Source organism: Salmo salar, chromosome ssa15, assembly GCF_905237065.1.
Source record: "Salmo salar chromosome ssa15, Ssal_v3.1, whole genome shotgun sequence".
NCBI lineage: Eukaryota > Metazoa > Chordata > Actinopteri > Salmoniformes > Salmonidae > Salmo > Salmo salar.
The window spans coordinates 84,881,884-84,908,029 of NC_059456.1; the positions used below are offsets into that span (position 1 = coordinate 84,881,884).

Here is a 26,146-nt window from a genome sequence, read left to right on the forward strand (position 1 = left end):
CTTGTAGAGAGGTTACAGAATAAAGAATAGAGCCATGATGCACAGACAATACATGAGTCCAAGCTTATTAAAAGGCCTTTATTTCCTATTTGTTTCTTACAGAGCTGGTAACACTTATGATAGATCTGTATTGAGTTATTTGGTTCCCTCGATAACTTTACAAGGATACTCGATGCTCATCCACTGACGGGCCGTGGGCAGTTTGTATAGGAGCAACGTTTTGTGTCCAGTCAAGGGCTAAAGCATGCGATCCACAGTAGGCACAAGTACTGACATGAACACGCGCACCACAACACTAAGACACGAAGAAACACAGCCAGAGGACACGCAATCTCATGGTCCTCTGAGGCTTAAAAAGAAGATGAGGAGAAAGAGAGGAGAAAAAAGTATTTTGGAATGCAATTGTAGTATGGAAAATGAGAAGTGAAGGAAGAGTTCAAGAGAGAGGGTTGGTACTATTCTCCATGTTTTGGTAGTATATATATCCATGTTGTAAACGCGATGGACGACGTTCCTCTGAAAATCCGTATCATTCTGGATCCAAAGGAGCCCCCAGCGAGTCCAGTTCCACAACAACAGCACATTAATGCTAAGACAGAAAAACTGAATTCATGGTGGAAAAGTTCAATCATTGTCTTTTCCATTGGTCCTAATGCAGTTTTGCATTCTAAATATAATACAATAGAAACACAAGACCAACCTAGTGATTATTACAGTAGAAAGAGAAAACACAAAGCGAGCAACACAAACAGAGACAGGAGAACACACTGTTAGGTGGTGAGTGACCGAGGCCAACTGAGACACTCCTTAACACATTATTGACATGGAAGTTGTATGACTTTTCTGTTATTTCTCTATTTTCTCTCTCTCTGCATTGTTGGGAAGGGCCTGTAAGAAAACATTTCCCTGTAAGTCTCCACCTTTTGTTGACGAAGCATGTGACAAATACAATTTGATTTGATATGATGTTCTAGTTTGGAGGGTATCCCTTTGAAAATCACATTGGCCTTTTTTATGAAGTACTTGAATAACTAATTTAAAAAGCCTGATAGAAATAAAACAGCTAGTAGTACAACAGAACTGTAGAATGTAGTGTGTGAATCATCGTGCTCTCAATCCATTATTTCTTCCCCGCTGAAATATAGCCTGCAGTTAGTTTCTAAAGCAGTTGTGCATAACGTAGATATATCAAGTTAGGCTTTCAAAAAAATAGGTCATCCTATAATATCAACATTTTAAACCATTGTAAATAAAAACATCTTTGTTAATTATTTTCATCACCACTTAAATGTACACTTAAGAACGGTTTATGTATTCTGGGCATGCAGATATATACGTTTAGGTATAGTAAGTTGCAGTAGTACTGTGTTTTAGCACTGCAACCTCTAACTTTATAAAGGGCCTATGCTTTTTGTTCTTGTAACATACATACATACACACAAACACACAGTTGTCAGTCTTTTTCCCCATATAGCGAACTGTCCAATGACCGTGGCAGTGTAAAACGCATTGAAACAATCAACTATTTTTAATAAAAATGTGCTATATTTGACCCTTTAATCACAGTTATTTTATCATCTAACCTGCATCGGCATCAGTGGAATTATTTGGGCTCTGAAATAGATTCAAACAGATTACTGATGATGATTTCATGGAATTGTAAATATAGATGGATATACTGGCAGTATTTTGTAAAGACACTGAACTCGTCAACTGGATGAAGTTCCATGTGCATCGGTTTGGTCACAGTTCAAAAGGTTGATTGTGACATTGAGAAGCAATATCAATGATCCCATTATAAAATTGTTGCAAACATCAAACAACACTATGATTATTATTTCAATAGTGTTGCTATTAGAGGAATTGTTGACTTGAAACAGCTGGTTTCCATCAAAGTGGCTAAGATTAGACTGTAGATTATTCATCTTAACTTTCCTGTTTACCATGAACGCAACATATGTTGATCAGACAATAATGCTGAGACATGGCATTGTTACAAGATAGATAGATATTTCTGCCATAACTTTCATCACAATGTTATGTCATGTCTGTAAAGCCACTGTGGATGAAAATAGAGGGATCCATACATCGCAGTCAGGGTCCTAAATGAATTGCACTCAGCCCAAGGATCACCAACAGACCAGCCTGACACTCACATTTCAATAATTTAAATGTTCTGGATGACTTCTTCAGGTATTTTTGATAACATCTTGTGAGATAAGAAGAATCATGATTCATACTATCAAAACAAGGCATATACAAATTACACCACTGGAATATATTAGCTACACATATATAAAATAAAGACAGCTTTAACATCTTCAAAGTAGAAAACAAAATCACATCCACTCTACTAAACTCACAACTGCTCTCAGTGCTCAATATTTTGCCTTCTAGAATCTAGATGAGTACAGAGTTCTGAACAGAATGTACATGAGAAACACTGACCTAGGAAGATTAAGAAGTGTTATTATTTTTTTTTTTTACAAATCAATAACTAGTTATACAGCAGAGCTCTAAAGAGTTAGTGCTTGAGTATTATGGCTTTAGTTTTTATCTAATTCAACTATCTGTATACACATACACATATATTTGTGTAATAAGCACTGTAAAATACATATAATTGCAAAGGGTGTCAGGTCATTAAACCAACGCAAAGTAAAACTCCCCCCAAAAAGTTGAATGTACAGTAGGGGACTCCAAGCTTTATGTCCTGTGTGGAGGTGTGTGGATTCAGTTCTGGTGGGCTCTTTAGCATCCTAAATAGTAGGCTTGTAATACATGTTTGTCCAAAGATCAGGTTTATCTTTTTTCTTGTCTTTTTAACCAAATGGTGGAAACGTTTCAGCAATGGCATTGATCATTGAAGAGTTCCACTTTGGAATAGCTGTATTTCTTGAACTTGGAGCTCCTCTACAATGACTGATATTTGTCAAGAAGACCAACATAGATTTAAATAATCTCAAAGGAAACAATGTATGAACAAAGAAATAAGTACATAAATAAATACATTTGAAATAAATTATAATCAATCCAAATAAATCACAAGGATTTAGATAGCAAGCATGCGGCTACATTTTTATCCGACATGAACTCACACACAGTACTTGACGACAAACTTGCTTAAAAGTTTAGGCATGGACAGAATCATATTATTCTAATATATTATGACATTCTCTCCAATAACCCATTCATGGAAAATAAATACATATTTGTTTAATTTAGAAAATATACAGTGTATCTTTTTTCCTGCATTGTGTTACAGTATTAAAATGACAAATGACACCCACATACGTACACAAGATATTTTTGCTTAATCTCTAAAACATGCTCTTTTGTACAGTATTTTGTAGAAACATGCAGTATCAACCTGTATGAACTATGTATATAGGCAAAACTACACACCGATGGGTTGTTTGATTGCTTGCATTTTGTCTTTTCTTTAGTGTTGCTTTTTGAACATATAGAAGAAACTAAATCAAATTAAATATAAAACATAACTAATCTGACCCCTACTGGACATATACATAAAGATATGGTTGTCCAATAGAGAAAAGCAATACATTAACCAACATTCACTACTGTAATTCCCAAAAGTATAAAAGTTGTCAAACTGTTAAAACATTAAACTGCTTTGCTTGTTCTTCAACACAATCAAGTACTTTTTGCCGTCCTTGAAATACATTGTTTTGCTTTGTAATATTTTGTTGTTTGGAACAAGATGGTGCACAGAGACAGTTCATGTCCCATTAAATTACTAGTGTGGCTCGAAAGTCTAATGGCATTTTGCTACGACTTTTACATTTTTTAATTGTCAATTTAATTCAGTCATATGATCAGTTTTATACTCAAATTTATCTCAAGAGAAAGTCAAAATGTAAAATCACTTATTCAGCAAAGGATCTGAGGAACAGCATTTAATTGAAATGTGTCTTATTCCCAATCAGAAGACTTTGGAATATGTGACCTGACTAAAAGTCACGACATCTCATCACAAAAACGCCCTAGATCAAAGAACAATCTATAACCACGTAACACAGAGATATCCAGTATAGTGCAATTAGATTCAGCACTTTGGTAATCTGTGTATAACATACACAAAACGGGAACCTTCCAGATCTTATCCTTTCAATCAAACTTAACAACAACAATTGTCTCAGAGCAATCAAAGTGCATTCACAAGAAAAACAAGGTTAAAATGATCAAACAAAACTACAAAAATAATGATTCACTCATAAATTCACTCTCTTGCTTTTTTACCAGAAATTATTCATCATAAAATAAATTGTTAAATCTCTGGTTTTCGGAGAGTAGAATTAGAACAGAACATTTTGATTTAAAGTGCTTGAGGAATAAAATAGTTCGACATTGAAAAGAACAGGGTGAGAAAAAAACAACACAGCTAATTGGAAGGCGTCCCTGGTAGTTGAGAATTGCTTATTTCATTACTTGGAAGGCTTGTCTCCTTTATGACTGTAAGACGAATACAGGGATTCGTTTGAACAAGTGAAATCCTTGTTGTGAGTCCATGACTAATGGCAGTAGCACTGAACAGGGAGATAGATCCTAAATAGTGGAGGCATTGGAGGGGAAGGTGGTAGATTGCAGGCAGTAGAATAGACACCTGACAAACAACATTGTGTCAACCAGGGTCCCATTCAGTCCTTGGAGTTTCCACAAAGATATTCTCACAGATATGCTCTCTCTTGCATGCATGTAAGTGTCTATCATGGCCCATGTTGGGAAAGCATGCAAGAGAGAGAAATATCTGTGCGGAAACTCCAAGGACTGAATGGGACCTTCCATTCAGTCCTTGGAGTTTCCACACAGATATTCTTTCTCTTGCATGCTTTCCCAGCATAGGCCATGGTAGACACTTACAGTGGCTCATGGTCCCTTTATCCTAAATATATTTCACATCTCAACTCTGTTGACTGACAGCCACAAACGGTGTTATTGAGAGACACTCGAGAGACTCTCCTGTTGCCTTTTCAGTGATACATTTAGACTAGTCTTAGATTATGGAAAAATAAACCAATCCAGCACCAGACTGAGATTTTAAAATCATCAAAAACATTATTCTCTGATCATGTTGCGGAGCATTTTGAATAACAACCCGTTTAGAAAAAAAGGCATGAAGTTTGAGTTTTCTCTCAGTGTACCTGAGAATATGGGTGAGCAGATGAGCTAATAATCAAAAAGGCAGTGTGTTAACAGTGTGGGGTAACTGGATATTGTCTATCTCTACTCTTTACCCAACTCTAGGAATGTAGTTCAAACTAATGGAATCGTATCTAGTATGTAGTAAGTAAGTAACTGGCAGGTGTGGAGCATGGTGCAACAATACACCCAAGGAATGAACCTGCTTGTGTTTTTCCTCTATTACATGGCAGTATAAAGCATTTTAAGTATTAAGCAGTATTGAAGCAACGGTGTCTCTAAGGGGAGGGGATGAAAAGGTACAAAATGAGTGAATGTGTGGTTTTACTTCCCTAATCCTCCATCACATTGGACCGCTGTTTTCACACTCTAGGCTCCTATCCTCATGACGCAATGTAACTAACTGCAACCCCAATATAAACATCAATTGAGTGATCTTGTGACTGGAATGATGCTTTTTTTTCCTATAATTTTTTGATCATGTCAATTGGGATATAGGTAGGTATCTTTTGTGGTATAGGGTGTAGAATTGGTTGGTGTGTTGGTTTGGAATGTAGTATTGGGAGATGTGTAGGACCAGGGGTGAGGAGGATGGGTAGGTTTGGGTATGGGTGTTAGTGGGTAGAGGGGTTTACTTCTTGGCGTTCAGGGCTGCCAGCGAAGCATCAATCTCCTCCTCGGGCTGCAGTGGATGCCACTGGGCGATGGGGCGGCGAGGGTTGGCCAGCATGTCGGACCAGTGCTTCAGCTGGGTGCCAGTCGCCTTGCTGCCCACCCAGATCTTCCCGATGGCATCGTTTTTACCGATCTTGTCATAATCCAGCACTGTGACCACAGCTTGGATTTTCTAGGGAATGAGAAAAAGCAAGTGTTATATTATTGACATTTAGAAAGATCGTACAGAATATAATTGCATAATTGAATTGTAATTCCATGGTGTACAGTATGTATGCCTTTGGTACTTTGTCCCCTCCCAGCTGTACGCTCTTACATCAGCTAATTCAAGGATACACAAGGGGGCATGATTCATTCTGGTTTTAGCATGGCTGTGCTGCAGTCAGGTATGTGTGTGTGTGTGTGTGTGTGTGTGTGTGTGTGTGTGTGTGTGTGTGTGTGTGTGTGTGTGTGTGTGTGTGTGTGTGTGCGTGCGTGCGTGCGTGCGTGCGTGCGTGCGTGCGTGCGTGCGTGCGTGCGTGCGTGTGTGCGTGTGTCTGTCTTTGAGCGTTTTGTTCAAAGCTGTACACTACCTGCATCTGCTCAATAGGGATCTCAAAGCTGAAGGACTCGTTGTAGTATGGATTCAGAGTGTTCTTCTTCACCGTGGTCTTCTTCTTCTTCAGACGCTTACCGTTCTGCATCAAGTTGATCTTCACATAGGGATCTGCACACAGAGGGATTGATACACACAGCCAGGTATTAAAACAGGCCTGGTATCAGACTCACTATTGGGATTAACAGACATTATGTAATTTAATAGATGTATCTTATTGCCCCTGTCACATTGTTTCAGCAGAGTTCAGTCATTAAAACACAATACTTCATTACCATCAGGGCTCCAGTAACAAAAGGAACTCAGCAGTGGTTGTAATGCAGTAAACTGCCAGCAGATGGTTGCAGTGCAGTTTAGCTGAAGGGAGTGAAGAGTCGTGGGTACATCAGAGTCAGCATGTGAGCGCAAACTGAATGGCCCCTTGCAATGTAGCCTACAGCAGCTCACCATACAGATCAAAATCATATGGTCGGTTCACAAGGTTTTACTGGATCCTATTTCATGTTATATAGCCTAGCCTTTACCACAGAATAATGCACAAAGAAACACTCTGAAATAGCTGTATTAATATAGATTTGGGAATATAGATTTGGGTGTCGTACTGTTTGAATAGAGGTATTGCCTCGTTGACCTTGACCAAGGGGAGGACATTGAGCCAGGATATGGGAGATACTATATGGGCGGCTTAAACTCCACTGTTCATCTGTTCCATTGTTTTATTCACAGTGATCATTATGTTTCCATATTTTACCTGACAGTCCTCCCACGTCCATCTTCTTGAGGTTCTTGGCCTCCAGGATGCAGATGGTAAGTTTCCCAGCAGTGGGCACGTAGCGCAGAGAGATGCAGATATCTCCCAGCTTCTCTTGCTGCGTGTGGGATGGGAGAAGAGGGTAAAGGGGAGAGCAAAACTTGTTCAATCTAATAATATTCCTCCTCAATGTTCATCCTCATTGTGTGCATGTCCTCCGTTCACACTAAGCAACACCTAAATATAGGGAACCATTCACACTAAGCAACACTTAAATATAGGGAACCATTCACACTAAGCAACACTAAATATAGGGAACCATTCACACTAAGCAGCACTAAATATAGGGAACCATTCACACTAAGCGGCACTAAATATAGGGAACCATTCACACTAAGCAACACCTAAATATAGGGAACCATTCACACTAAGCAACACCTAAATATAGGGAACCATTCACACTAAGCAACACTAAATATAGGGAACCATTCACACTAAGCAACACCTAAATATAGGGAACCATTCACACTAAGCAACACTACATATAGGGAACCATTCACACTAAGCAACACTAAATATAGGGAACCATTCACACTAAGCAACACTACATATAGGGAACCATTCACACTAAGCAACACTAAATATAGGGAACCATTCACACTAAGCAACACCTAAATATAGGGAACCATTCACACTAAGCAGCACTAAATATAGGGAACCATTCACACTAAGCAACACCTAAATATAGGGAAGCATTCACACTAAGCAACACTAAATATAGGGAACCATTCACACTAAGCAACACCTAAATATAGGGAACCATTCACACTAAGCAACACTACATATAGGGAACCATTCACACTAAGCAACACTACATATAGGGAACCATTCACACTAAGCAACACCTAAATATAGGGAACCATTCACACTAAGCAACACCTAAATATAGGGAACCATTCACACTAAGCAACACCTAAATATAGGGAACCATTCACACTAAGCAACACCTAAATATAGGGAAGCATTCACACTAAGCAGCACTAATTATAGGGAACCATTCACACTAAGCAGCACTAAATATAGGGAACCATTCACACTAAGCAACACCTAAATATAGGGAACCATTCACACTAAGCAACACCTAAATATAGGGAACCATTCACACTAAGCAACACCTAAATATAGGGAACCATTCACACTAAGCAACACTACATATAGGGAACCATTCACACTAAGCAACACTACATATAGGGAACCATTCACACTAAGCAACACCTAAATATAGGGAACCATTCACACTAAGCAACACCTAAATATAGGGAACCATTCACACTAAGCAACACCTAAATATAGGGAACCATTCACACTAAGCAACACCTAAATATAGGGAACCATTCACACTAAGCAACACCTAAATATAGGGAACCATTCACACTAAGCAGCACTAATTATAGGGAACCATTCACACTAAGCAGCACTAAATATAGGGAACCATTCACACTACAAGGATGAACATCGTTCTGAACTGTACAACGCGATACGTATTTCAAAGGACTGAATAAAAGTGGGGTGATGGTCTTCAACATTTTACCTCTTCTTTCTCTGCACTGTCCAGGTCCCTCCACTCCTCCAATGGCTGGGCCAGGTCCAGTTTGTGCAAGGGTAGTTTTACCTCTCCAATGACGTCATGCTTAGAGAAGCGGTCAAAGTCAAATACCTGCATGACCAAAGTCTTGCCACCCATCTCTTGGAATGGAATCTGAAAAACATCAAAAACCCCATCAACATTAATATCACTTTCTTTTATAAATATTAGCCTCTGAAGCCTCTCTAATGTGATTAGTGATGAATTTAGTCTGCCCCTCATTTTAAGGTCAACCATGTTACGTGAACTGAACTCTCAATTGTAATATGGTGAAACTATTCCTTTTTAAATATTGTTTCCAAAAGAAAGATTAAACATATAATAGTAAAATCATAGTGTAAAAGCAGATGAGCTGGTTCTACTGTATTTGGACATTTTCTGGGGTTTTGTGGTGGAAAACTGAGCGGGTCGAGCATGACACGCCAACCCTGTTACCCACAGATAGACAGGTTAGACATTTTTTAACACTTCAACTTTTTTAAGGTTTCATTGAATTTCCACTCCCTGTTGCACACAACAAGTTTCCATTCCCGTCATCACAAGGGATTTATGGCTGACTTAAGGTGAAATCGTCAACCCTGTTTCTTTAATTTGCACTTAATAGGCACTTTCTAAAGTACATTTTTATTTAACCTCTTGAGATGGGATTTTTTTTTATGAAGTTGACCATGTGCTCTTTATGACAAAATGTTAAGAGTAGGTGAAATCAAACATTTTTGTCTGACAAAGTTATGTGAGGACAGACTCAGGGAGACAAGAAGCATGTACAGGGAGTGAATAGTTAGTAAATAACAGACATGAAACAAAACACGGACAGTGTCTGGACAAGGGAAACATAACGACATTAGTGCTGACACAGGGATCAAGCTGAGGAATAGACAGATATAGAGGAGGCAATCAATAAAGTGATGGAGTCCAGGTGAGTCCAATGAAGCACTGATGCGCGTAACGATGGTGACAGGAGTGCGTAATGATGGGCAGCCTGGCGCCCTCGAGCGCCAGAGAGGGGGAGCGGGCGTGACAAGTTACACTTCTCAAAAGGCACCGAATTGGTGGAACAACCATAGCATTATTTTGACCTGATATACATACATTGACCATGAATGATCAGAGCCAGACATGCACAAATAGTTGTATGCAGTATCCAAAGAATCTCACAATTTGGAGGTGTATACAGAAACCTGAATATGAATAGCCATTAAATGAGAACAGAGTATCTTGGACCTCTCTGGACATCGCTAGAATGGGTCTGGGCTGTATTTCCCTGCACTGGGAGCAGAAGCTCTATCTGTCCCCAGAGGAGTTATGGGCGTGTGGGATGATTAGTGGGAGAAGAGGAACAGAGGGCCAGAATCCGCCTGCATAGTGCGCTGCTCCCACAGCAGAACTGAACAGTACAGTCCTGTCCTGTCCTTGGGAAGGTATAGCAGGTTTGATCCCTTTCTCATAGAGCTGTGTCAGCACTCAGACAGGAGGGAGGGAGGTGGCGTTCTCCTTTAACTGGATTGCCATCCCTCTTATCCCCTCCTCTGCTCTGCTCAGGTCAGCTCTGAGGTTTCTATTGCTATGCTTTATCACTGGCCAAGCTCTGATTTCCAATCGCATTCTCCAGCTAGACTAGTCTATATTGCTGCTCTCTTTCGAATGCACACAGATGCACACACACACACACACACACACACACACAGAGAGAGAGAGAGAGAGAGAGACACACACACACACACACACACACACACACAGAGAGAGACACGAACATAAAATTAAAATAACATAAATGAAAGCACATGGGAACAGATTGTAGCTTTAATTAGATTCTGACAATGGGAAGCTTGAGGCTATTTATACTTGATGGAATACAGTCTAATATACACCGTATACATTAGACAGTAGTTACACAATATCTGAAGAATAGTTTGTAATTCATTCTTTGAAATGCAATATTGAATCATTTCTTTGAACTTCAGATATGACCATATAAATTCAATTTATAAGATGGCTTTATACGATAGGGATTTATGATGTACAGTACATGTCCGAAATGTTATTAAACAAATTAGAGATTGTTTTAAGGAAATGCATCTGAGCATCTACAAATGCAAGTCAAGGCTCTGACTCTATTAACGGCCGAGGAGATTCAGTGGTGGAGGCTAGTTGATATCAGATGCAGGGAGTCTGCAGTGGACTGTGGAATCTCTGTTATGAGGTGTTATCTGAATACCAGCTCAGTGGATGGATCAGAAGAGAGAGAGAGAGCATAGCTAATGCATCAGGCTTTGGGTAACTGGCTGTCTGGCAGGAGTTATGGTCTGGCCATCCATCACAGCTTAGGTCTATTAGAATTATCTTTATAATTCTGATACATGTTATAGAAGAGAGAGAAAGAGAGACAGAGACAGAGAGACAGAGAGAGATACAGTAGCCTACCTTGAAAACAAAGGTCTCATTGAAGGTAGGGTTCAGCGTCTTCTTGTGCACCTTGGTGGTAAAATGCTTCTTCTTGTCTGGGAGGACATAGACCTTGACATAGGGGTCAGAAGTGCCGCCGCTGTCCATGGAGAGGAGATCAGCTGCTTGGAGGAGGCCCACTGTGAGCTAGGGGTCAGAGGTCAAGGGTAAAAGGGTCAGTCAATTTGCTCTATGCATGGGTCAGTCAATCAGCTTCAATGTACCCAGACAGTGTCCTCGCACAGTTCCACAGAGACAACCCACAGTTCTTTGAACAGATGTTTCTTTGAACAGATCAAAGAAAGCCCTTACTTTATGCTTGTATAACACATTACGATGAACATGATAAAGATGCTTTGGTGTGGTGAGGTCTGTCTGTCTGCCTTTGCTCCTCAAAGTATCAGTGAACAAAGATATTCTCCACAGAAGAGTATGATGACGGAGCAAATGCTGCATAACAGGTCAAGGAAATCCATTCATACGCTGCATATATAACACAAACAAGGAATGGAATCTTTGTAAAAGTTTGACTGATTTGATCTTGAAAGCATAACCGTAGAACAATGGATTGTATCAATCCTTTAGTGTCAGCAAATTCACATTTACAGCTGTCCTTGGCTTTTGGATCAACTCAAACTGCATTTCTGAAAGATAGAAAACTCTCAGCAAATGGCAAAAGTCCATTGCCTTTGAAAGCCGTCATGTGGAAAACTACCTTGGACTAGAGGCTTAGGCAGTTAGCTTTGTTTTGTCTTTTTTCCAGCACAGTAAATGTGTCTATTTATTAAGCTCCGGGGTCATCAGAAAGCCATCTGCTCAAGTCAAAACACCCACCTTGTTGTCCTGGAAGTCGTAATCTATGGAATACTGAAGCTTCCCAAGCTTTTCTTTCTCCTTCACCTCTTCCTCTTTCTCGTCTCCAGTCATACCAGTCTCAGCATCATCTTCATCATAATCATCATCGTCCTGTTTCTGGAATGACAAGGGGGAGGAGGGGGAGGGGGCAGAGTGGGCGTCAGATATTTGAACAAAGAGTCAAAAACACCTATAGATTCTTCTTCAGCAGTCTGGTTAGTCACGGCAGCCATCTACCTGCCACTTTCCCAATGCTTGCTTACCCAGATGTTACTAGTGCACATCTTTTCATCGATCACCTTGGTTGCAACATGACTTGATTTCACCATTCCTTGAGTGACACCATTTTTCTTTCACACTCTATATTCATAATTAATTGTTTACTGTATATTCATTGACATAACATAGAAAGAGATAAGTATACTGAATGTAAAAAGGAAAAAAAGGACAGTAAAACAGTCAAGATGTAGTCGAGGTTTGCTACGGGGTTAGCCCCAGACAGGACAAATGTTTTTGTTCCTCCTGGCATTTTGACATTGATAAAGGTTTGTGTCAAAGTCTACAGAAACAATATAATGCTTGTATTCTGTTTTGTCCTTGTTGCCGTAACTGCACTCCAACCTCCCAAAAATCTGTTTGCACTATTACTGTCTAAGATTACACCTCCACTGACATAATCATCGTAATTACTTTCATTACTGAAAAATCGACACTAATCTACAGCAGATATGAGCTAATAACTCCTGCTAATACACATTGCGTGTTACAGATGTATTGTACAGTATCTCTAGTTATAAGGAACATTTACAAATCCCAGTGTCAGCTCATATGATAATATAATTAGCCAAATAGCTAACCATGACATCATTGTAGAATTACTGACCCTTTTAAGGGATTTTTTACCTACCTTCTAATGCATTTCTTTTATATTGTCCACGACACATACTGTACATTACTCAATAATGTCAATTAGTAGGGCCATGCTATTTATCGCAGAGCCGGGGCAGACTGCAGCTCATTCTATGTTGTATTCTAAAACCAAGACACCATTCACACACACACACCCACCCAATTACTAACACATTCACACAGACACACTATATTCTACATACTATATTCACCCTTGCATACACAGCCTTACATACTTAATATACCTCACATCTACTGAGCAAACATTTAACCAACAACAAGCACACGTAAGCACACATGCACGCCCGCACACTCTCACACGCAAAAGCTCTCGCATGCAGGCTTGCAGAAAAACTCACCCACTCTTCAAACACACGTGCAAACACAAACACAAACACACACACACACACTCACCATCTCCTTATAGTGGCATTCTGTACATTTGTTGCGGTAAATGCTTTACATTCGAGCATGCCAGGTCAATCAATGCAGGAAAATACAGTAGTCTTTATATAATGTGAATGAAATGATTCAGTTGTTTTCAGTCTCCTATAGTCTCAATAATGACTCCTGATATGCATTAAAGTAATGTATCAATGTCAGTAATATTTTGTTAGTCAAGATTGCATGCTTTGCAATCCTGAAAAATTCTGTGTACACTCTTAGAAAAAAAAAGTGCTTTCTAGAACCTTAAAGGGTTCTTCGGCTGTCCCCAAAGGAGGACCCTTTGAAAAACTTTTTGGGATTTCATGTAGGTTCTACCTGGAACCAAAAAGCGTTCTACCTGGAACCAAAAAGGGTTCTCCTATGGGGACAGCCAAAGAAACCTTTTGGAACCCTCCAGTCTAAATCATACCATACATGCAGTGGGATTCAAAGATTACAGGAAGGCATGTTCAAAAGTATGTCCCCATCATCAAAACTACAATAACTTTTCATTTGTGAGCCCACATTCTGCAAGGAATTCTGAAATCAAACTGTAGGCAGCCAATTGAAGTACCAGGGTTTAAATTTGAATCATGCAGTCTAAAGAGAATTCAAACGTGGCTCACATTATTACCAGTAAGCAAACTTTCTGACCCCGTTCTTTTCCACTAACACCACTGCTCCAGGGAGAAAGGGAAATGTTGATTATAACCTAATTGGTCAGCATCATCGTGGGTCATCCAGGATAGTTACTCTCATGTCAAGTTGTGGCCATTCAATGATACCTTCTGAAAAGGCTTGTGTTGGTCTTTGCCAAGAGATACAAACCACTTTGTCTCACCTTGATCTCTGAGCATGTTTGCACAGCTGAATTTATGACGTAGAAATTATGTATGAATTTCACACTGAAAGCATGGAAAAGACTAGTATTATAGTTACTGTAAGAGACTATGAACAATAATGTGCTTCATTAGGTAATTCGATTGTGGAAACATGTTCAAAAATCTCAGTGGGTAAAGTTTCCCCCATTATTTGACAATAGCCAACCTCACCCTTTGCACATGCATGTTAGTGATCTCTAGTGGGTTGCCTCAGTGCACTCGTCATCATTCAGAGGCTCAACCGTAGGATGAGTTCCACGTTCATTTCAAAAACATTTAAAACATTTCCACTTTCAGAGGTCTTATAGTTTGTTTGTTTTATCTTTTGCCCAAAATTGCAACCTCTTCATGGATACTCAAGACATCATCATGGCAGTCGGTGCGGTAGCATATCAAATCAGTGGACTTGCGAAGCAGCTTAATCGCTCCCATAGCTACACCCTCAAGCACCCACAGCACCTAAGCTTGCAAGACTAAGAAAGCCATAGCACCCATTGTAATAATTGCCAATCCCCTTCCACAAGCCCAGCCCACCCCCTACCTCTCCCCTGCCCTACGCTTAAACAGAGCGGCCAGAGAGGGGCGCCTCGTGCCGTCAGACCTACCGTAGACAGAGAAGTCCACCACAGTCAAGATACACGGAGCACACATAAGACACAAAGCAGGAAGGAGGAGAGCAGGGAGAAAGGAAGAGATTGAACTCACAGCAGACACCATAGAGGGAAATTAGAGCAGAGGCAGAGTCAACGACAGGAAAAATGACACAGTGCTAGAACCCCACTAAGGCAAGCTCTAAACTAGGGGCCTTGTGTTTTAATTAACTATCAGTTTGGGGATATTGCTGTTGTTGTTGTTGAAGAATGTTCAATTGAACCAAAATGCAATCTGTAAAATGATCGATTATGCACTAGAGTAGAACATTTAGCCCCACAATGTCGCTACGGGCTGTTTAGAATTAGAATTTTGGCATGGCTATTCTGTGCTAATTGGTAAGCATTATATATTCCATCAACAATAGTATAATTCCCCCATGCAAAAGAGCTCAGCTGTGTCATTTTTCACCCAGGTCCCAAAGCACAACAGAAAGCACCACTAACATGTCTGACAAATACAATATATAACAACAAGAAATGAAGAAGGAAGGGGGGGTATTTTCTAGAGATTTTTACAGTTCAATGTTGGGCTAAATGACTTACTAAGTATATACAATGTTATGAATTCTAAATGGATAGACATGGCTCTATTTTCACTATGCCATCCACTGAGTGATGTGGTTGTCAATTATGGGACAATAGGTTCTCTATGCTGTTATTGGCAAATATTCTACATAAAGAACAGCTTTAAGTTGGGTGTTAGTTCACAATGTATTTATTCAGATTTATAACTATACAATTACCCCCCCTGGGTTGAACATACCTCTCCTCCTTTCATGTTCGTCATGCCCATTTCACCCTTCCCTTTCTTGCCCTTCTTGTTCTTCTTCTTCTTGCAACAGCACTTCTTAACGATGCAGAAGCAGCAGGTGAGAATCAGGGTAGCAGCTACCACTGCAATGGCGATGATGGCCCATGATGGCACTAAAATAAACACACACACACACACACACACACACACACACACACACACACACACACAAACACATATGCACACACAGACACATACACAAACACACACAAACAAAAAACAATTAGCTAACAATTAGATTTGGTGCAAATTAGATTTTCAGAGAATGCCATTCGCAACAATACCGCCTGATCGATACATAATCAGGGCCTAAAGTGGATGTCAATGCCTTCAGGGGGAGAACAGATCTATAGTGAACAAAAATACAAACGCAACATGCAACGATGTCAAAGACTTTACTGAGTTACAGTTCAAATAAGGAAAGCAGTCAGTTGAAAATAATTCATTAGGCTCAAATCTATGGATTTCACATGACTGGGAATACAGATATGCATCTGTTGGTCACAGATACCTTAAAAAAAGGTAGGGGTGTGGATAAGAAAACCAGTCAGTATCTGGTGTGACCCCCATTTGCCTCATGCAGTGCGACACATCTCTTTCGCATAGAGTTGATCAGGTTGTTGATTGTGGCCTGTGGAATGTTGTCCCACTCCTCTTCAATGGCTGTGCGAAGTTGCCAGATATTGGAGGGAACTGGAACACGCTGTCGTACACGTCAATCCAGAGCATCTCAAACCGCTCGCCCCTACGATGGTCTGCGGTTGTGAGGCCGGTTGGATGTACTGCCAAATTCTCGAAAACAACGTTGCAGGCGGCTTATGGTAGAGAAATGAACATCAAATTCTCTGGCACAGCTCTGGTGGACATTCCCTCAGTCAGTATACCAATTGCAACATTGTATTGTGTGACAAAATTGCATATTTTAGAGTGGCCTTTTATTGTCCCCAGCATAAGGTGCACCAGTGCAATGATCATGTGTTTAATCAGCTTCTTGATATGCCACATCTGTCAGGTGGATGGATTATCTTGGCAAAGGATAAATGCTCACTAACAGGGACGTAAACAAATTTGTGCACAACATTTCAGAGAAATACGCTTTTTGTGCACATGTAAAATTTCTCTGATCTTATATTTCAGCTCATGAAACATGGGCCTAACACTTTACATGTTGTGTTTATATTTTTGTTCAGCGTAATTATCAATAAAAGTCATGCAATCTCATCTGGACAGGTCTGGGTGTTAGGTACTGTGCAACGTCCAGACCAGGCTCTCACCAGACAGGCACTCACATGGGATCTTGTCGATCTCATTGAGGAACTTATTCTTGATGTCGTCAAAATCGCCGTTTTTGACGGCCTCTGTGGAGTTGTCAGCTGCGGTGGAGGCCACGGGGCCAGGGGCAACAGTTAAGACAGCGGCCCCAGTGGGCTCCGGTCCGACCATGGCTTCAGGCTTCTTCTTGAACAGGTTCCACTTCATCCTAGACGGCTAGGCCACACACAGTCCTTGTGAATAGAGAGAGAGGGCTGTTAACACAGAGTTGTAAATGAGTCCTACAGGTACATAACATTCTGGACTCCAAAAGTATTGATTATAAGCATAGTAAGCTTATATCTAGTGAAAGAGAGTGACCCGGATCTAAGTATTTGACTGGTTTGTGACTCACTGACACCGCCCCGGTTAGAGGGGAATAAAGCATCCCAAAAGTTAACGCGGAAATGAACATGGAGATGAACATGGAGATGAACATGGGGATGAACATGGAGATGAACATGGAGATGAACATGGGGATGAACATGGGGATGTACATGGGCATGAACATGGAGATGAACATGGGGATGAACATGGGGATGAACATGGGGATGTACATGGGCATGAACATGGAGATGAACATGGGGATGAACATGGGGATGAACATGGGGATGAACATGGGGATGTACATGGGGATGAACATGGGGATGTACATGGGGATGGACATGGGGATGAACATGGGGATGTACATGGGGATGAACATGGGGATGTACATGGAGATGAACATGGGGATGGACATGGAGATGAACATGGGGATGTACATGGGGATGGACATGGAGATGAACATGGGGATGAACATGGGGATGTACATGGGGATGTACATGGAGATGAACATGGGGATGAACATGGAGATGAACATGGGGATGAACATGGGGATGTACATGGGGATGAACATGGGGATGTACATGGGGATGGACATGGGGATGTACATGGGGATGTACATGGGGATGAACATGGGGATGAACATGGGGATGGACATGGGGATGGACATGGGGATGAACATGGGGATGTACATGGGGATGGACATGGGATGAACATGGGGATGGACATGGGGATGGACATGGGGATGAACATGGGGATGAACATGGGGATGGACATGGAGATGAACATGGGGATGAACATGGGGATGTACATGGGGATGAACATGGGATGAACATGGGGATGAACATGGGGATGAACATGGGGATGTACATGGGGATGAACATGGGGATGAACATGGGGATGGACATGGGGATGGACATGGGGATGGACATGGAGATGAACATGGGGATGGACATGGAGATGAACATGGGGATGAACATGGGGATGTACATGGGGATGGACATGGGGATGAACATGGGGATGGACATGGGGATGGACATGGGGATGTACATGGGGATGAACATGGGGATGTACATGGGGATGGACATGGGGATGTACATGGGATGGACATGGAGATGAACATAGGGATGAACATGGGGATTCATGGATGAACATGGAGATGAACATGGGGATGGACATGGGGATGTACATAGAGATGAACATGGGGATGTACATGGGATGGACATGGGGATGAACATAGAGATGAACATGGGGATGTACATGGGGATGGACATGGGGATGAACATAGAGATGAACATGGGGATGAACATGGAGATGTACATGGGATGGACATGGGGATGAACATAGAGATGAACATGGGATGAACATGGAGATGTACATGGAGATGAACATGGGGATGAACATGGGGATGAACATGGGGATGAACATAGAGATGAACATGGGGATGAACATGGGATGGACATGGGGATGTACATGGGATGGACATGGGGATGAACATAGAGATGAACATGGGGATGTACATGGGATGTACATGGGGATGAACATGGAGATGTACATGGAGATGAACATGGGGATGAACATAGGGATGAACATGGGGATGAACATGGAGATGAACATGGGATGGACATGGGGATGAACATGGAGATGGTTCTGTAAAGTTGCAGAACCAGACAGATAATGAATATACAAATGGAATGCAATGAATCGAGCAGGATGAATGTAGGCATATTAAATGGACTACAACAGAGAATAAAAATGGAACAGAACTGCAATAGCACAATAGGTAAGGACTGTATCTAATAACCAGGTATTACATAATAGTACAATAATAACAACAGCAGAGTTAACACAAACATCTTACCTAATACCATACAATGAAACTATACATATGGGCAACATAAATAGCAAATATTACACATGGAAATGACACTAAAGGTAATAATAGCCAATACCAATATCAACTTCAGCATATAACATTGTATGAGATACGTAGTGATATACAAAGCCAAGCTAAACAACAACAACAACAACAACTTACTCTGTGTTCACGCATCCCATGCACATTTGTCCACCCACATTTCAATAACAAAGCTGTCACCAGGGCAAGGAATCAAACTGCGACAAACAGCAGCTGAGTGTGATCCTCCATGTGTCAAAATAATGATAGACTGAGCTAGAGCCAGATTCAAATCAAACTTTATTTGTCACATGCGCCGGATACAGGTGTAACAGGTGTAGACCTTATCGTGAAATGCTTAGTTATGCAGTTCAAGAAATAGAGTTAAGAAAATATTTAGTAAATAAATAAGTAAAAAAATATAAAATAATAAAAAGAGTAACACAATAAAATAACAATAACGAGGCTATTTATAGGGGGTACCGGTACCGAGTCAATGTGCGGGGTTACAGGTTAGTCGAGGTCATTTGCACATGTACGTAGGGGTAAAGTGACTATGCATAGATAATAAACAGCGAGTAGCTGGGGGGGTGTCAATGTAAATAGTCCAGGTGGCCATTTTATTAATTGTTCAGCAGTCTTATGGCTTCGGGGTAGAAGCTGTTAAGGAGCCTTTTGGTCCTAGACTTGGCACTCCGGTTTCACTTGCCTTGCAGTAGCAGAGAGAATAGTCTACAAATTGGTTGACTAGAGTTTTTGACAATTTTTTGGGCCTTTCTCTGACACCGCCTAGTAAATAGGTCCTGTTATGGCAGGAAGCTTGGCTCCAATTACCATCTGTGATGCCGTACCAGGCTGGGATGCAACCGGTCAGGATGCTCTCGATGGTACAGCTGTAGAACGTTTTGAGGATCTGGGGACCTATGCCAAATCTTTTCAGTCTCCTGAGGGGGAAAAGGTGTTGTCGTGTCCTCTTCATGACTGTCTTGGTGTGTTTGGACCGTGATAGTTTGTTGGTGATGTGGACACCAAGGAACTCAAAACTCTCGACCCGCTCCACTACAGCTCCGTTGATGTTGTTGGGGGCCTTTCGGCCCGCCTTTACCTGTAGTCCACGATCGGCTCCTTTGTTTGTCTCACATTGAGGGAGAGGTTGTTGTCCTGGCACCACACTGCCAGGTCTCTGACCTCCTCCCTATAGGCTGTCTTGTCATTGATCAGGCCTACCACTGTTGTGTTGTCAGCAAACTTAATGATGGTGTTGGAGTCGTGCCTGGCCACGCAGTCGTGGGTGAACAGGGAGTACAGGAGGGGACTAAGCACACACCCCTTAGGGGCCCCAGTGTTGAGGATCAGCGTGGCGATTGTGTTGTTGCCTACACTTACCACCTGGGGGTGTACCGTCAGGAAGTCCAGGATCCAGTTGCAGAGGGAGGTGTTTAGTCCCAGGGTCCTTAGCTTAGTGATGAAGGGGCTTCGAAGAGGGGCTTTGAAGGTAGAAACACATAATGAGTTCATTAAAATTATTTCTGATTTCATTAAAGCCATGAGGATATGGGCAAACAAAAAGGATTTTTCATTTCTCAAACGCCAATTCTCTTCTCCACTGACGGAGATCCTGTCTGTCTCTATTGCTGCATGCGAATAATTGAATGAAGCTGACAACAGAAAGGATAAGCTTTATATTATTCAAATGGACTAAGACTAGTTATAAATGTAGTATGGCGACGTTATGCAAGTTAATGTTGTGTAAGACAAATGGCTTGTGGAAAGACCACAACTACTAAAGTGAAAGAACACCATAAGGGGATAACAAATGATGAACGTTGAAATCATGTGTTCTCTTTGCAGTGAATCATCAGACATAGTTAATTGTGTATTTAAAAAACAAACATTTCTGGAACATTTCAGTTAAAAAATAAAGGTTAGTGAAGAGGGACATTTTTCACATACTCTATAGTAATATTTTTTAAGAAAGTTTGGATAAATAACTTGTATTGGTTTGGGGAGAGATCACATTACATGTACATTTTCTCTCTAGGGAAGATGTTCAGTCTACTGACAGGCGCTATGCTGTACCATCATGCCATCTATGTCACAGTGTTTTCCTAATCGATCTCGCCTAATCGATTCCCCCCGATCTTGCTCAGCCTTAATGCTCTGTCTCAAGAGTGTTGAGGCAGAAACTGTCTAGATTTCATTGCTTTTGCATGTAAACATATTCAATCTTTAGACAAGATAACCTGAAAGACCTTGAATGTTCCGCCGGCCTGTAAACCAGGAATGCTAGGGGGATGAACTGTCTGTACTTGCTCTTCCCAAAATGTATAGTAATTAACGACATCCAGACACTGGGTGAATAACACAGTGTCGATTATCCATCTGTGTAGGCAAACCATTCAAATTCTTACAAAATAATGGCCTGCTGCCACTGATTGGGTGTGGGGCATGTCTGTTACAAAACATGTCTGTTACAAAACATGCCAAAAGTGTGATGGACTATATCAGGGGGGAGACGTCATTAAACATGAGGTATGTGTATAGCAACAGTCATCATTGTCCATTTCTTGGCTGAGCAACCTTAGTCTTGGGTGTTTGGGTTGTATTAACAACAACCCAGTGATAATCACCAGCCAGCCAGGCTCTAAGGCGGGTAGATTTATCCCTCTGTTTGACCCTCACGGCAGACTAAGCCAGGCAGAATTGAATTAACATTGGCAGAGATGGCGTGGAGGAGCGTTTTATCTCCTCTCCTCTCGAAGGGCAGCGGGGTAGTGGGCCCTGGAGGGGCTCGGAGGACCAGGGTTAGTCTACTGCTTTATGGCAGCCATTACCCCTGCTTTATGATCAGTTCTCACCACTCACTCCTGGGAAATTAATTATACATGGTGTTTTCCCTTTGAAGGAAGCCTTAAATTGAACACGAAATACCACCTCTTCAACACAAGCCAGTAAACAGCCAAAGAAACATATCAATATTTAGAATGTCTGAAGTCTTTCTTCTGCCTTAATGCCCTAACTATTTGTACAATAGTCTGGTCGATATCATATCCCTAAATGAAATGCAATCTGCCATGAATAACCTTGTTTGCCTACACAACTGGTCTGCGCTTTTCTAACGCTTACAATGCTAAAGTAAAACTGACTCTGTCTAGACATGTCCTTAGAGGCAGCATAACAGATAAGCAAAACATTAGCAAATACTTACTTTACCTGCTTAAATGACACATTTACCAACTTAACAACAAGCTACAAATCCATGATAAGAAACAGTATGCGCTTTAGAGCCCCATCTCTCAGTGTGCTTCTCACTTTGTTAGTTAGGGACTCCTCTAGTTCTCCTCATAACTTCAAACAAAATGGCTGTGCTCCACATCCCTGAGCAACACGGCTCCTGGTATGATCTGGTGCTTATCACTAAGCACATTGGCTCAGACTTGAACAGGTATCAAGGGCTTTTAGTCTGTATTCTTCATCTGCATATAAACACACTGGAATAAAACGCAGCTCACTGACACTGTTTTGTTGACTTCAAATAATCTCACCACAAAAGGTAAGAGATAATAAGTCTTATTTCTGGTTTGCAGGATTTTTTCTAACTACCAGCTGAGATGGGGATGCTAGGGGATTACTGTTAGAAATCAACAATGCTTTGGTAGTCTCATAATGTTGGAGAGTTGTATTATCTATCTAAAGCTCAATATTTGCTCTGTTTGCCTAACGAATCATGGCAAAGCTATTTTAGGCAGAAAACTCCAATAAATGTGTTATACAAGCACTCAGTTCAATTGTCATTACCATGTACATTAGTAATGGAGGTGTATATCTTGCTATGGAAGAGAGAAGGCATTACAGTAATTAGAACCCAAGTCCAGAACAGATGCTGGGAAACACTCAGTATTAAATAGAGCCATGACTAAATGGAATTCTTTGCCACCCCATGAAACTCAAGCTAGCAATAAAACCAGATTCAAACAGAATGAGGCCATGTGGCGGAAAGGGATTCGGGCGCTGGAGATAGTGGTGACGGCTAGTGGTCTGTGCAGATGTAATGTAGTTGATGTTTGTATGATGTCATTGTTTGTATGCTGTATGTTTTGTATTGTTGATAAAATATCAAATAAAATCTTAGAAAAATAATAAAAATTTAAGCAGATTATAACAAAAACAGAAAAAATAACTCCTTATGGCAAATCAGAGACTATGAAGAGACAGGCATTTGTATGCATTTTGTTTTGTATTTTGCATTGTATTTTGCATTGTATTATGTATTGTATTATGTATATGATATGTGGTTAAGATATGACTGTGATATGTGGTTGTCTCGCCTGGCTGTCTTAAGATGAATGCACTAGCTGTGGGTCACTGGTTGGGAGAGTCTGCTGAATGGCTAAATTGTAAAGCAAATGTATTGCTATATATATAAAAGTATGTAGACTATTTCAGCCACATCCGTTGCTGACAGGTGTATAAAATCGAGCACACAGCCATGCAATCTCCATACACAAACACTGGCCATAGAATGGCCTTTCTGAATAACTACGTCATAGGATCATAGGGCTACGTCATAGGATCCCGCCTAACAAACAAGTCCGTTCGTCAAATTCCTGCCCTGCTAGAACTGCACCAGTCAACTGTAAGTGCTGTTATTGTGAAGTGGAAATGTCTAGGAGCAACAATGGCTCAGCAGCGAAGTGGAAGGCCACACAAACTCATAGAACAGGACCACTGAGTGCTGAAGCGCGTAGCGTGTAAAGATCATTTGTCCTTAGTTGCAACACTCACTACCGAGTTCCAAACTGCCTCTGGAAGTAATGTCAGCACAGGAACTGTTCGTCGGGAGTCTCATGAAATGGGTTTCCATGGCCAAGGAGCCACAAACAAGCCTAAGATCACCATGCGTAATGACAAGCGTGGCTGGAGTGGTGTAAAGCTCGCCGCCATTGGACTCTGGAGGAGTGGTAACACATTCTCTGGAGTCACCATCTGCCTGTCCGACGGACGAATATGGGTTTGGCAGATGCCAGGAGAATGCTACCTGCCCCAATGCGTAGTGCCAACTGTAAAGTTTGGTAGAGGAGGAATAAAAGTCTAGGGCTGTTTTCATGGTTTGGGCTAGGCACCTTAGGATTTCCCAGTGAAGGGAAATCTTATCTATACAGCATACAATGACATTCTAGAAGATTCGGTGCAACCAACTTTGTGGCAACAGTTTGGGGAAGGCCCTTTTACTGTTTCAGCATGACAATGCCCCCATGCACAAAGCGTGGTCCCTACAGAACTGTTTTGTAGAGATCGGTGTGGAAGAAATTAAATGGCCTGCACAGAGCCCTGACTTCAACCCCATCTAACACCTTTGGGATGAGCCTGGCCTAATCGCCCAACATCAGCACCCGACCTCACTAATGCTCTTGTGGCTAAATGGAAGCAAGTCCTCGCAGCAATGTTCCAACATCAAGGGGAAAGATTTCCAAGAAGAGTGGAGGCTGTTACAGCAGAAAAGGGGGGACCAACTCCGTATCAATGCCCATGATTTTTGAATGAGATGTCTGACTAGCAGGTGTCCACATACTTTTGGTCATGTAGTGTATATATACAGTTTATTGGGAAAGTATTCAGACCTTGACTTTTCCCACATTTTGGTACCTTACAGCCTTATTCTAAAATGGATTAAATAAATAAAAAATCCTCATCAATCTACACACAATACCCCATAATGGCAAAGTGAAAACAGGTTTTTACAAATTTAGCAAATGTAAAAAAAAAAAAATGAAATACCTTATTTACATAAGTATTCAGACCCTTTGCTATGAGACTCGAAATTGAGCTTAGGTGCATCCTATACCCATTGATCATCCTTGAGATGTTTCTACAACTTGAATGGAGTCCACCTTTGGTAAATTCAATTGATTGGACATGATTTGGAAAGGCACGCGCCTGTCTATGCAAGGTCCCACAGTTGACAGTGCATGTCAGATCAAAAACCAAGCCATGAGGTCGAAGGAATTGTCCGTAGAGCTCCGAGACAGGATTGCGTCGAAGCACAGATCTGGGGAAGGGCACCAAAACATTTCTGCAGCATTGAAGGTCCCCAAGAACACAGTGGCCTCCATCATTCTTAAATGGAAGAAGTTCAGAACCACCAAGACTCTTTCTAGAGCTGGCCACCCGGCCAAACTGACCAATCAGGGGAGAAGGGCCTTGGACAGGGAGGTGACCAAGAACTCGATGGTCACTCTGACAGAGCTCTAGAGCTCCTCTGTGGAGATGGGAGAACCTTCCAGAAGGACAACCATCTCTGCAGCACTCCACCAATCAGGTCTTTATGGTAGAGTGGCCAGACGGAAGCCTCTCCTCAGTAAAAGGCACATGACAGCCCGCTTGGAGTTCACCAAACGATACCAAAAGACTCTCAGACCATGAGAAACAAGATTCTCTGGTCTGATGATACCAAGATTGAACACTTTGGCCTGAATGCCAAGCGATTCATCTGAAGGAAACCTGGCACCATCCCTACGGTGAATCATGGTGGTGGCAGCATCATTCTGGGAGGGATGTTTTTCAGCAGCAGGGACTGGGAGATTAGTCAGGATCAAGCGAAAGATGAATGGACCAAAGTACAGAGAGAGATCCTGCTCAAGAGCGCTTATGACCTCAGACTGGGGCGAAGGTTCACCTTCCAACAGGACAACAACCCTAAGCACAAAGCCAAGACAATGCAGGAGGGCTTCGGGACAAGTCTCTGAATGTCCTTGAGTGGCCCAGCCAGAGCCCGGAATTGAACACGATAAAATATCTCTGCAGAGACATG

General features: G+C 41.4%; 1 protein-coding gene across 9 annotated transcripts in view; it reads right to left on the bottom strand.

Moving 5' to 3' along the window:
• Nucleotides 1-64: 64 nt before the first annotated feature.
• LOC106572421 (synaptotagmin-2) overlaps nt 65-26,146 on the bottom strand; it is an 89,577-nt gene continuing 63,495 nt past the window's right edge. For 3 of the 9 annotated variants that reach the window (XM_014146584.2, XM_014146586.2, XM_014146587.2), the window contains 9 exons: nt 20,722-20,822; nt 17,081-17,311; nt 15,759-15,919; nt 12,106-12,243; nt 11,251-11,418; nt 8,773-8,940; nt 7,182-7,299; nt 6,408-6,541; nt 65-6,007 (listed from right to left, as the gene is read on the bottom strand). In XM_014146584.2, coding sequence (XP_014002059.2) covers nt 5,792-6,007; nt 6,408-6,541; nt 7,182-7,299; nt 8,773-8,940; nt 11,251-11,418; nt 12,106-12,243; nt 15,759-15,919; nt 17,081-17,285 — 1,308 coding nt within the window. In that variant the 5' untranslated portion in view covers nt 17,286-17,311; nt 20,722-20,822 and the 3' untranslated portion in view covers nt 65-5,791. The remainder of the gene's footprint in view (nt 6,008-6,407; nt 6,542-7,181; nt 7,300-8,772; nt 8,941-11,250; nt 11,419-12,105; nt 12,244-15,758; nt 15,920-17,080; nt 17,312-20,721; nt 20,823-26,146) is intronic. The other 6 variants (XM_014146585.2, XM_014146588.2, XM_014146589.2 and 3 more) reach the window with 5 other exon arrangements.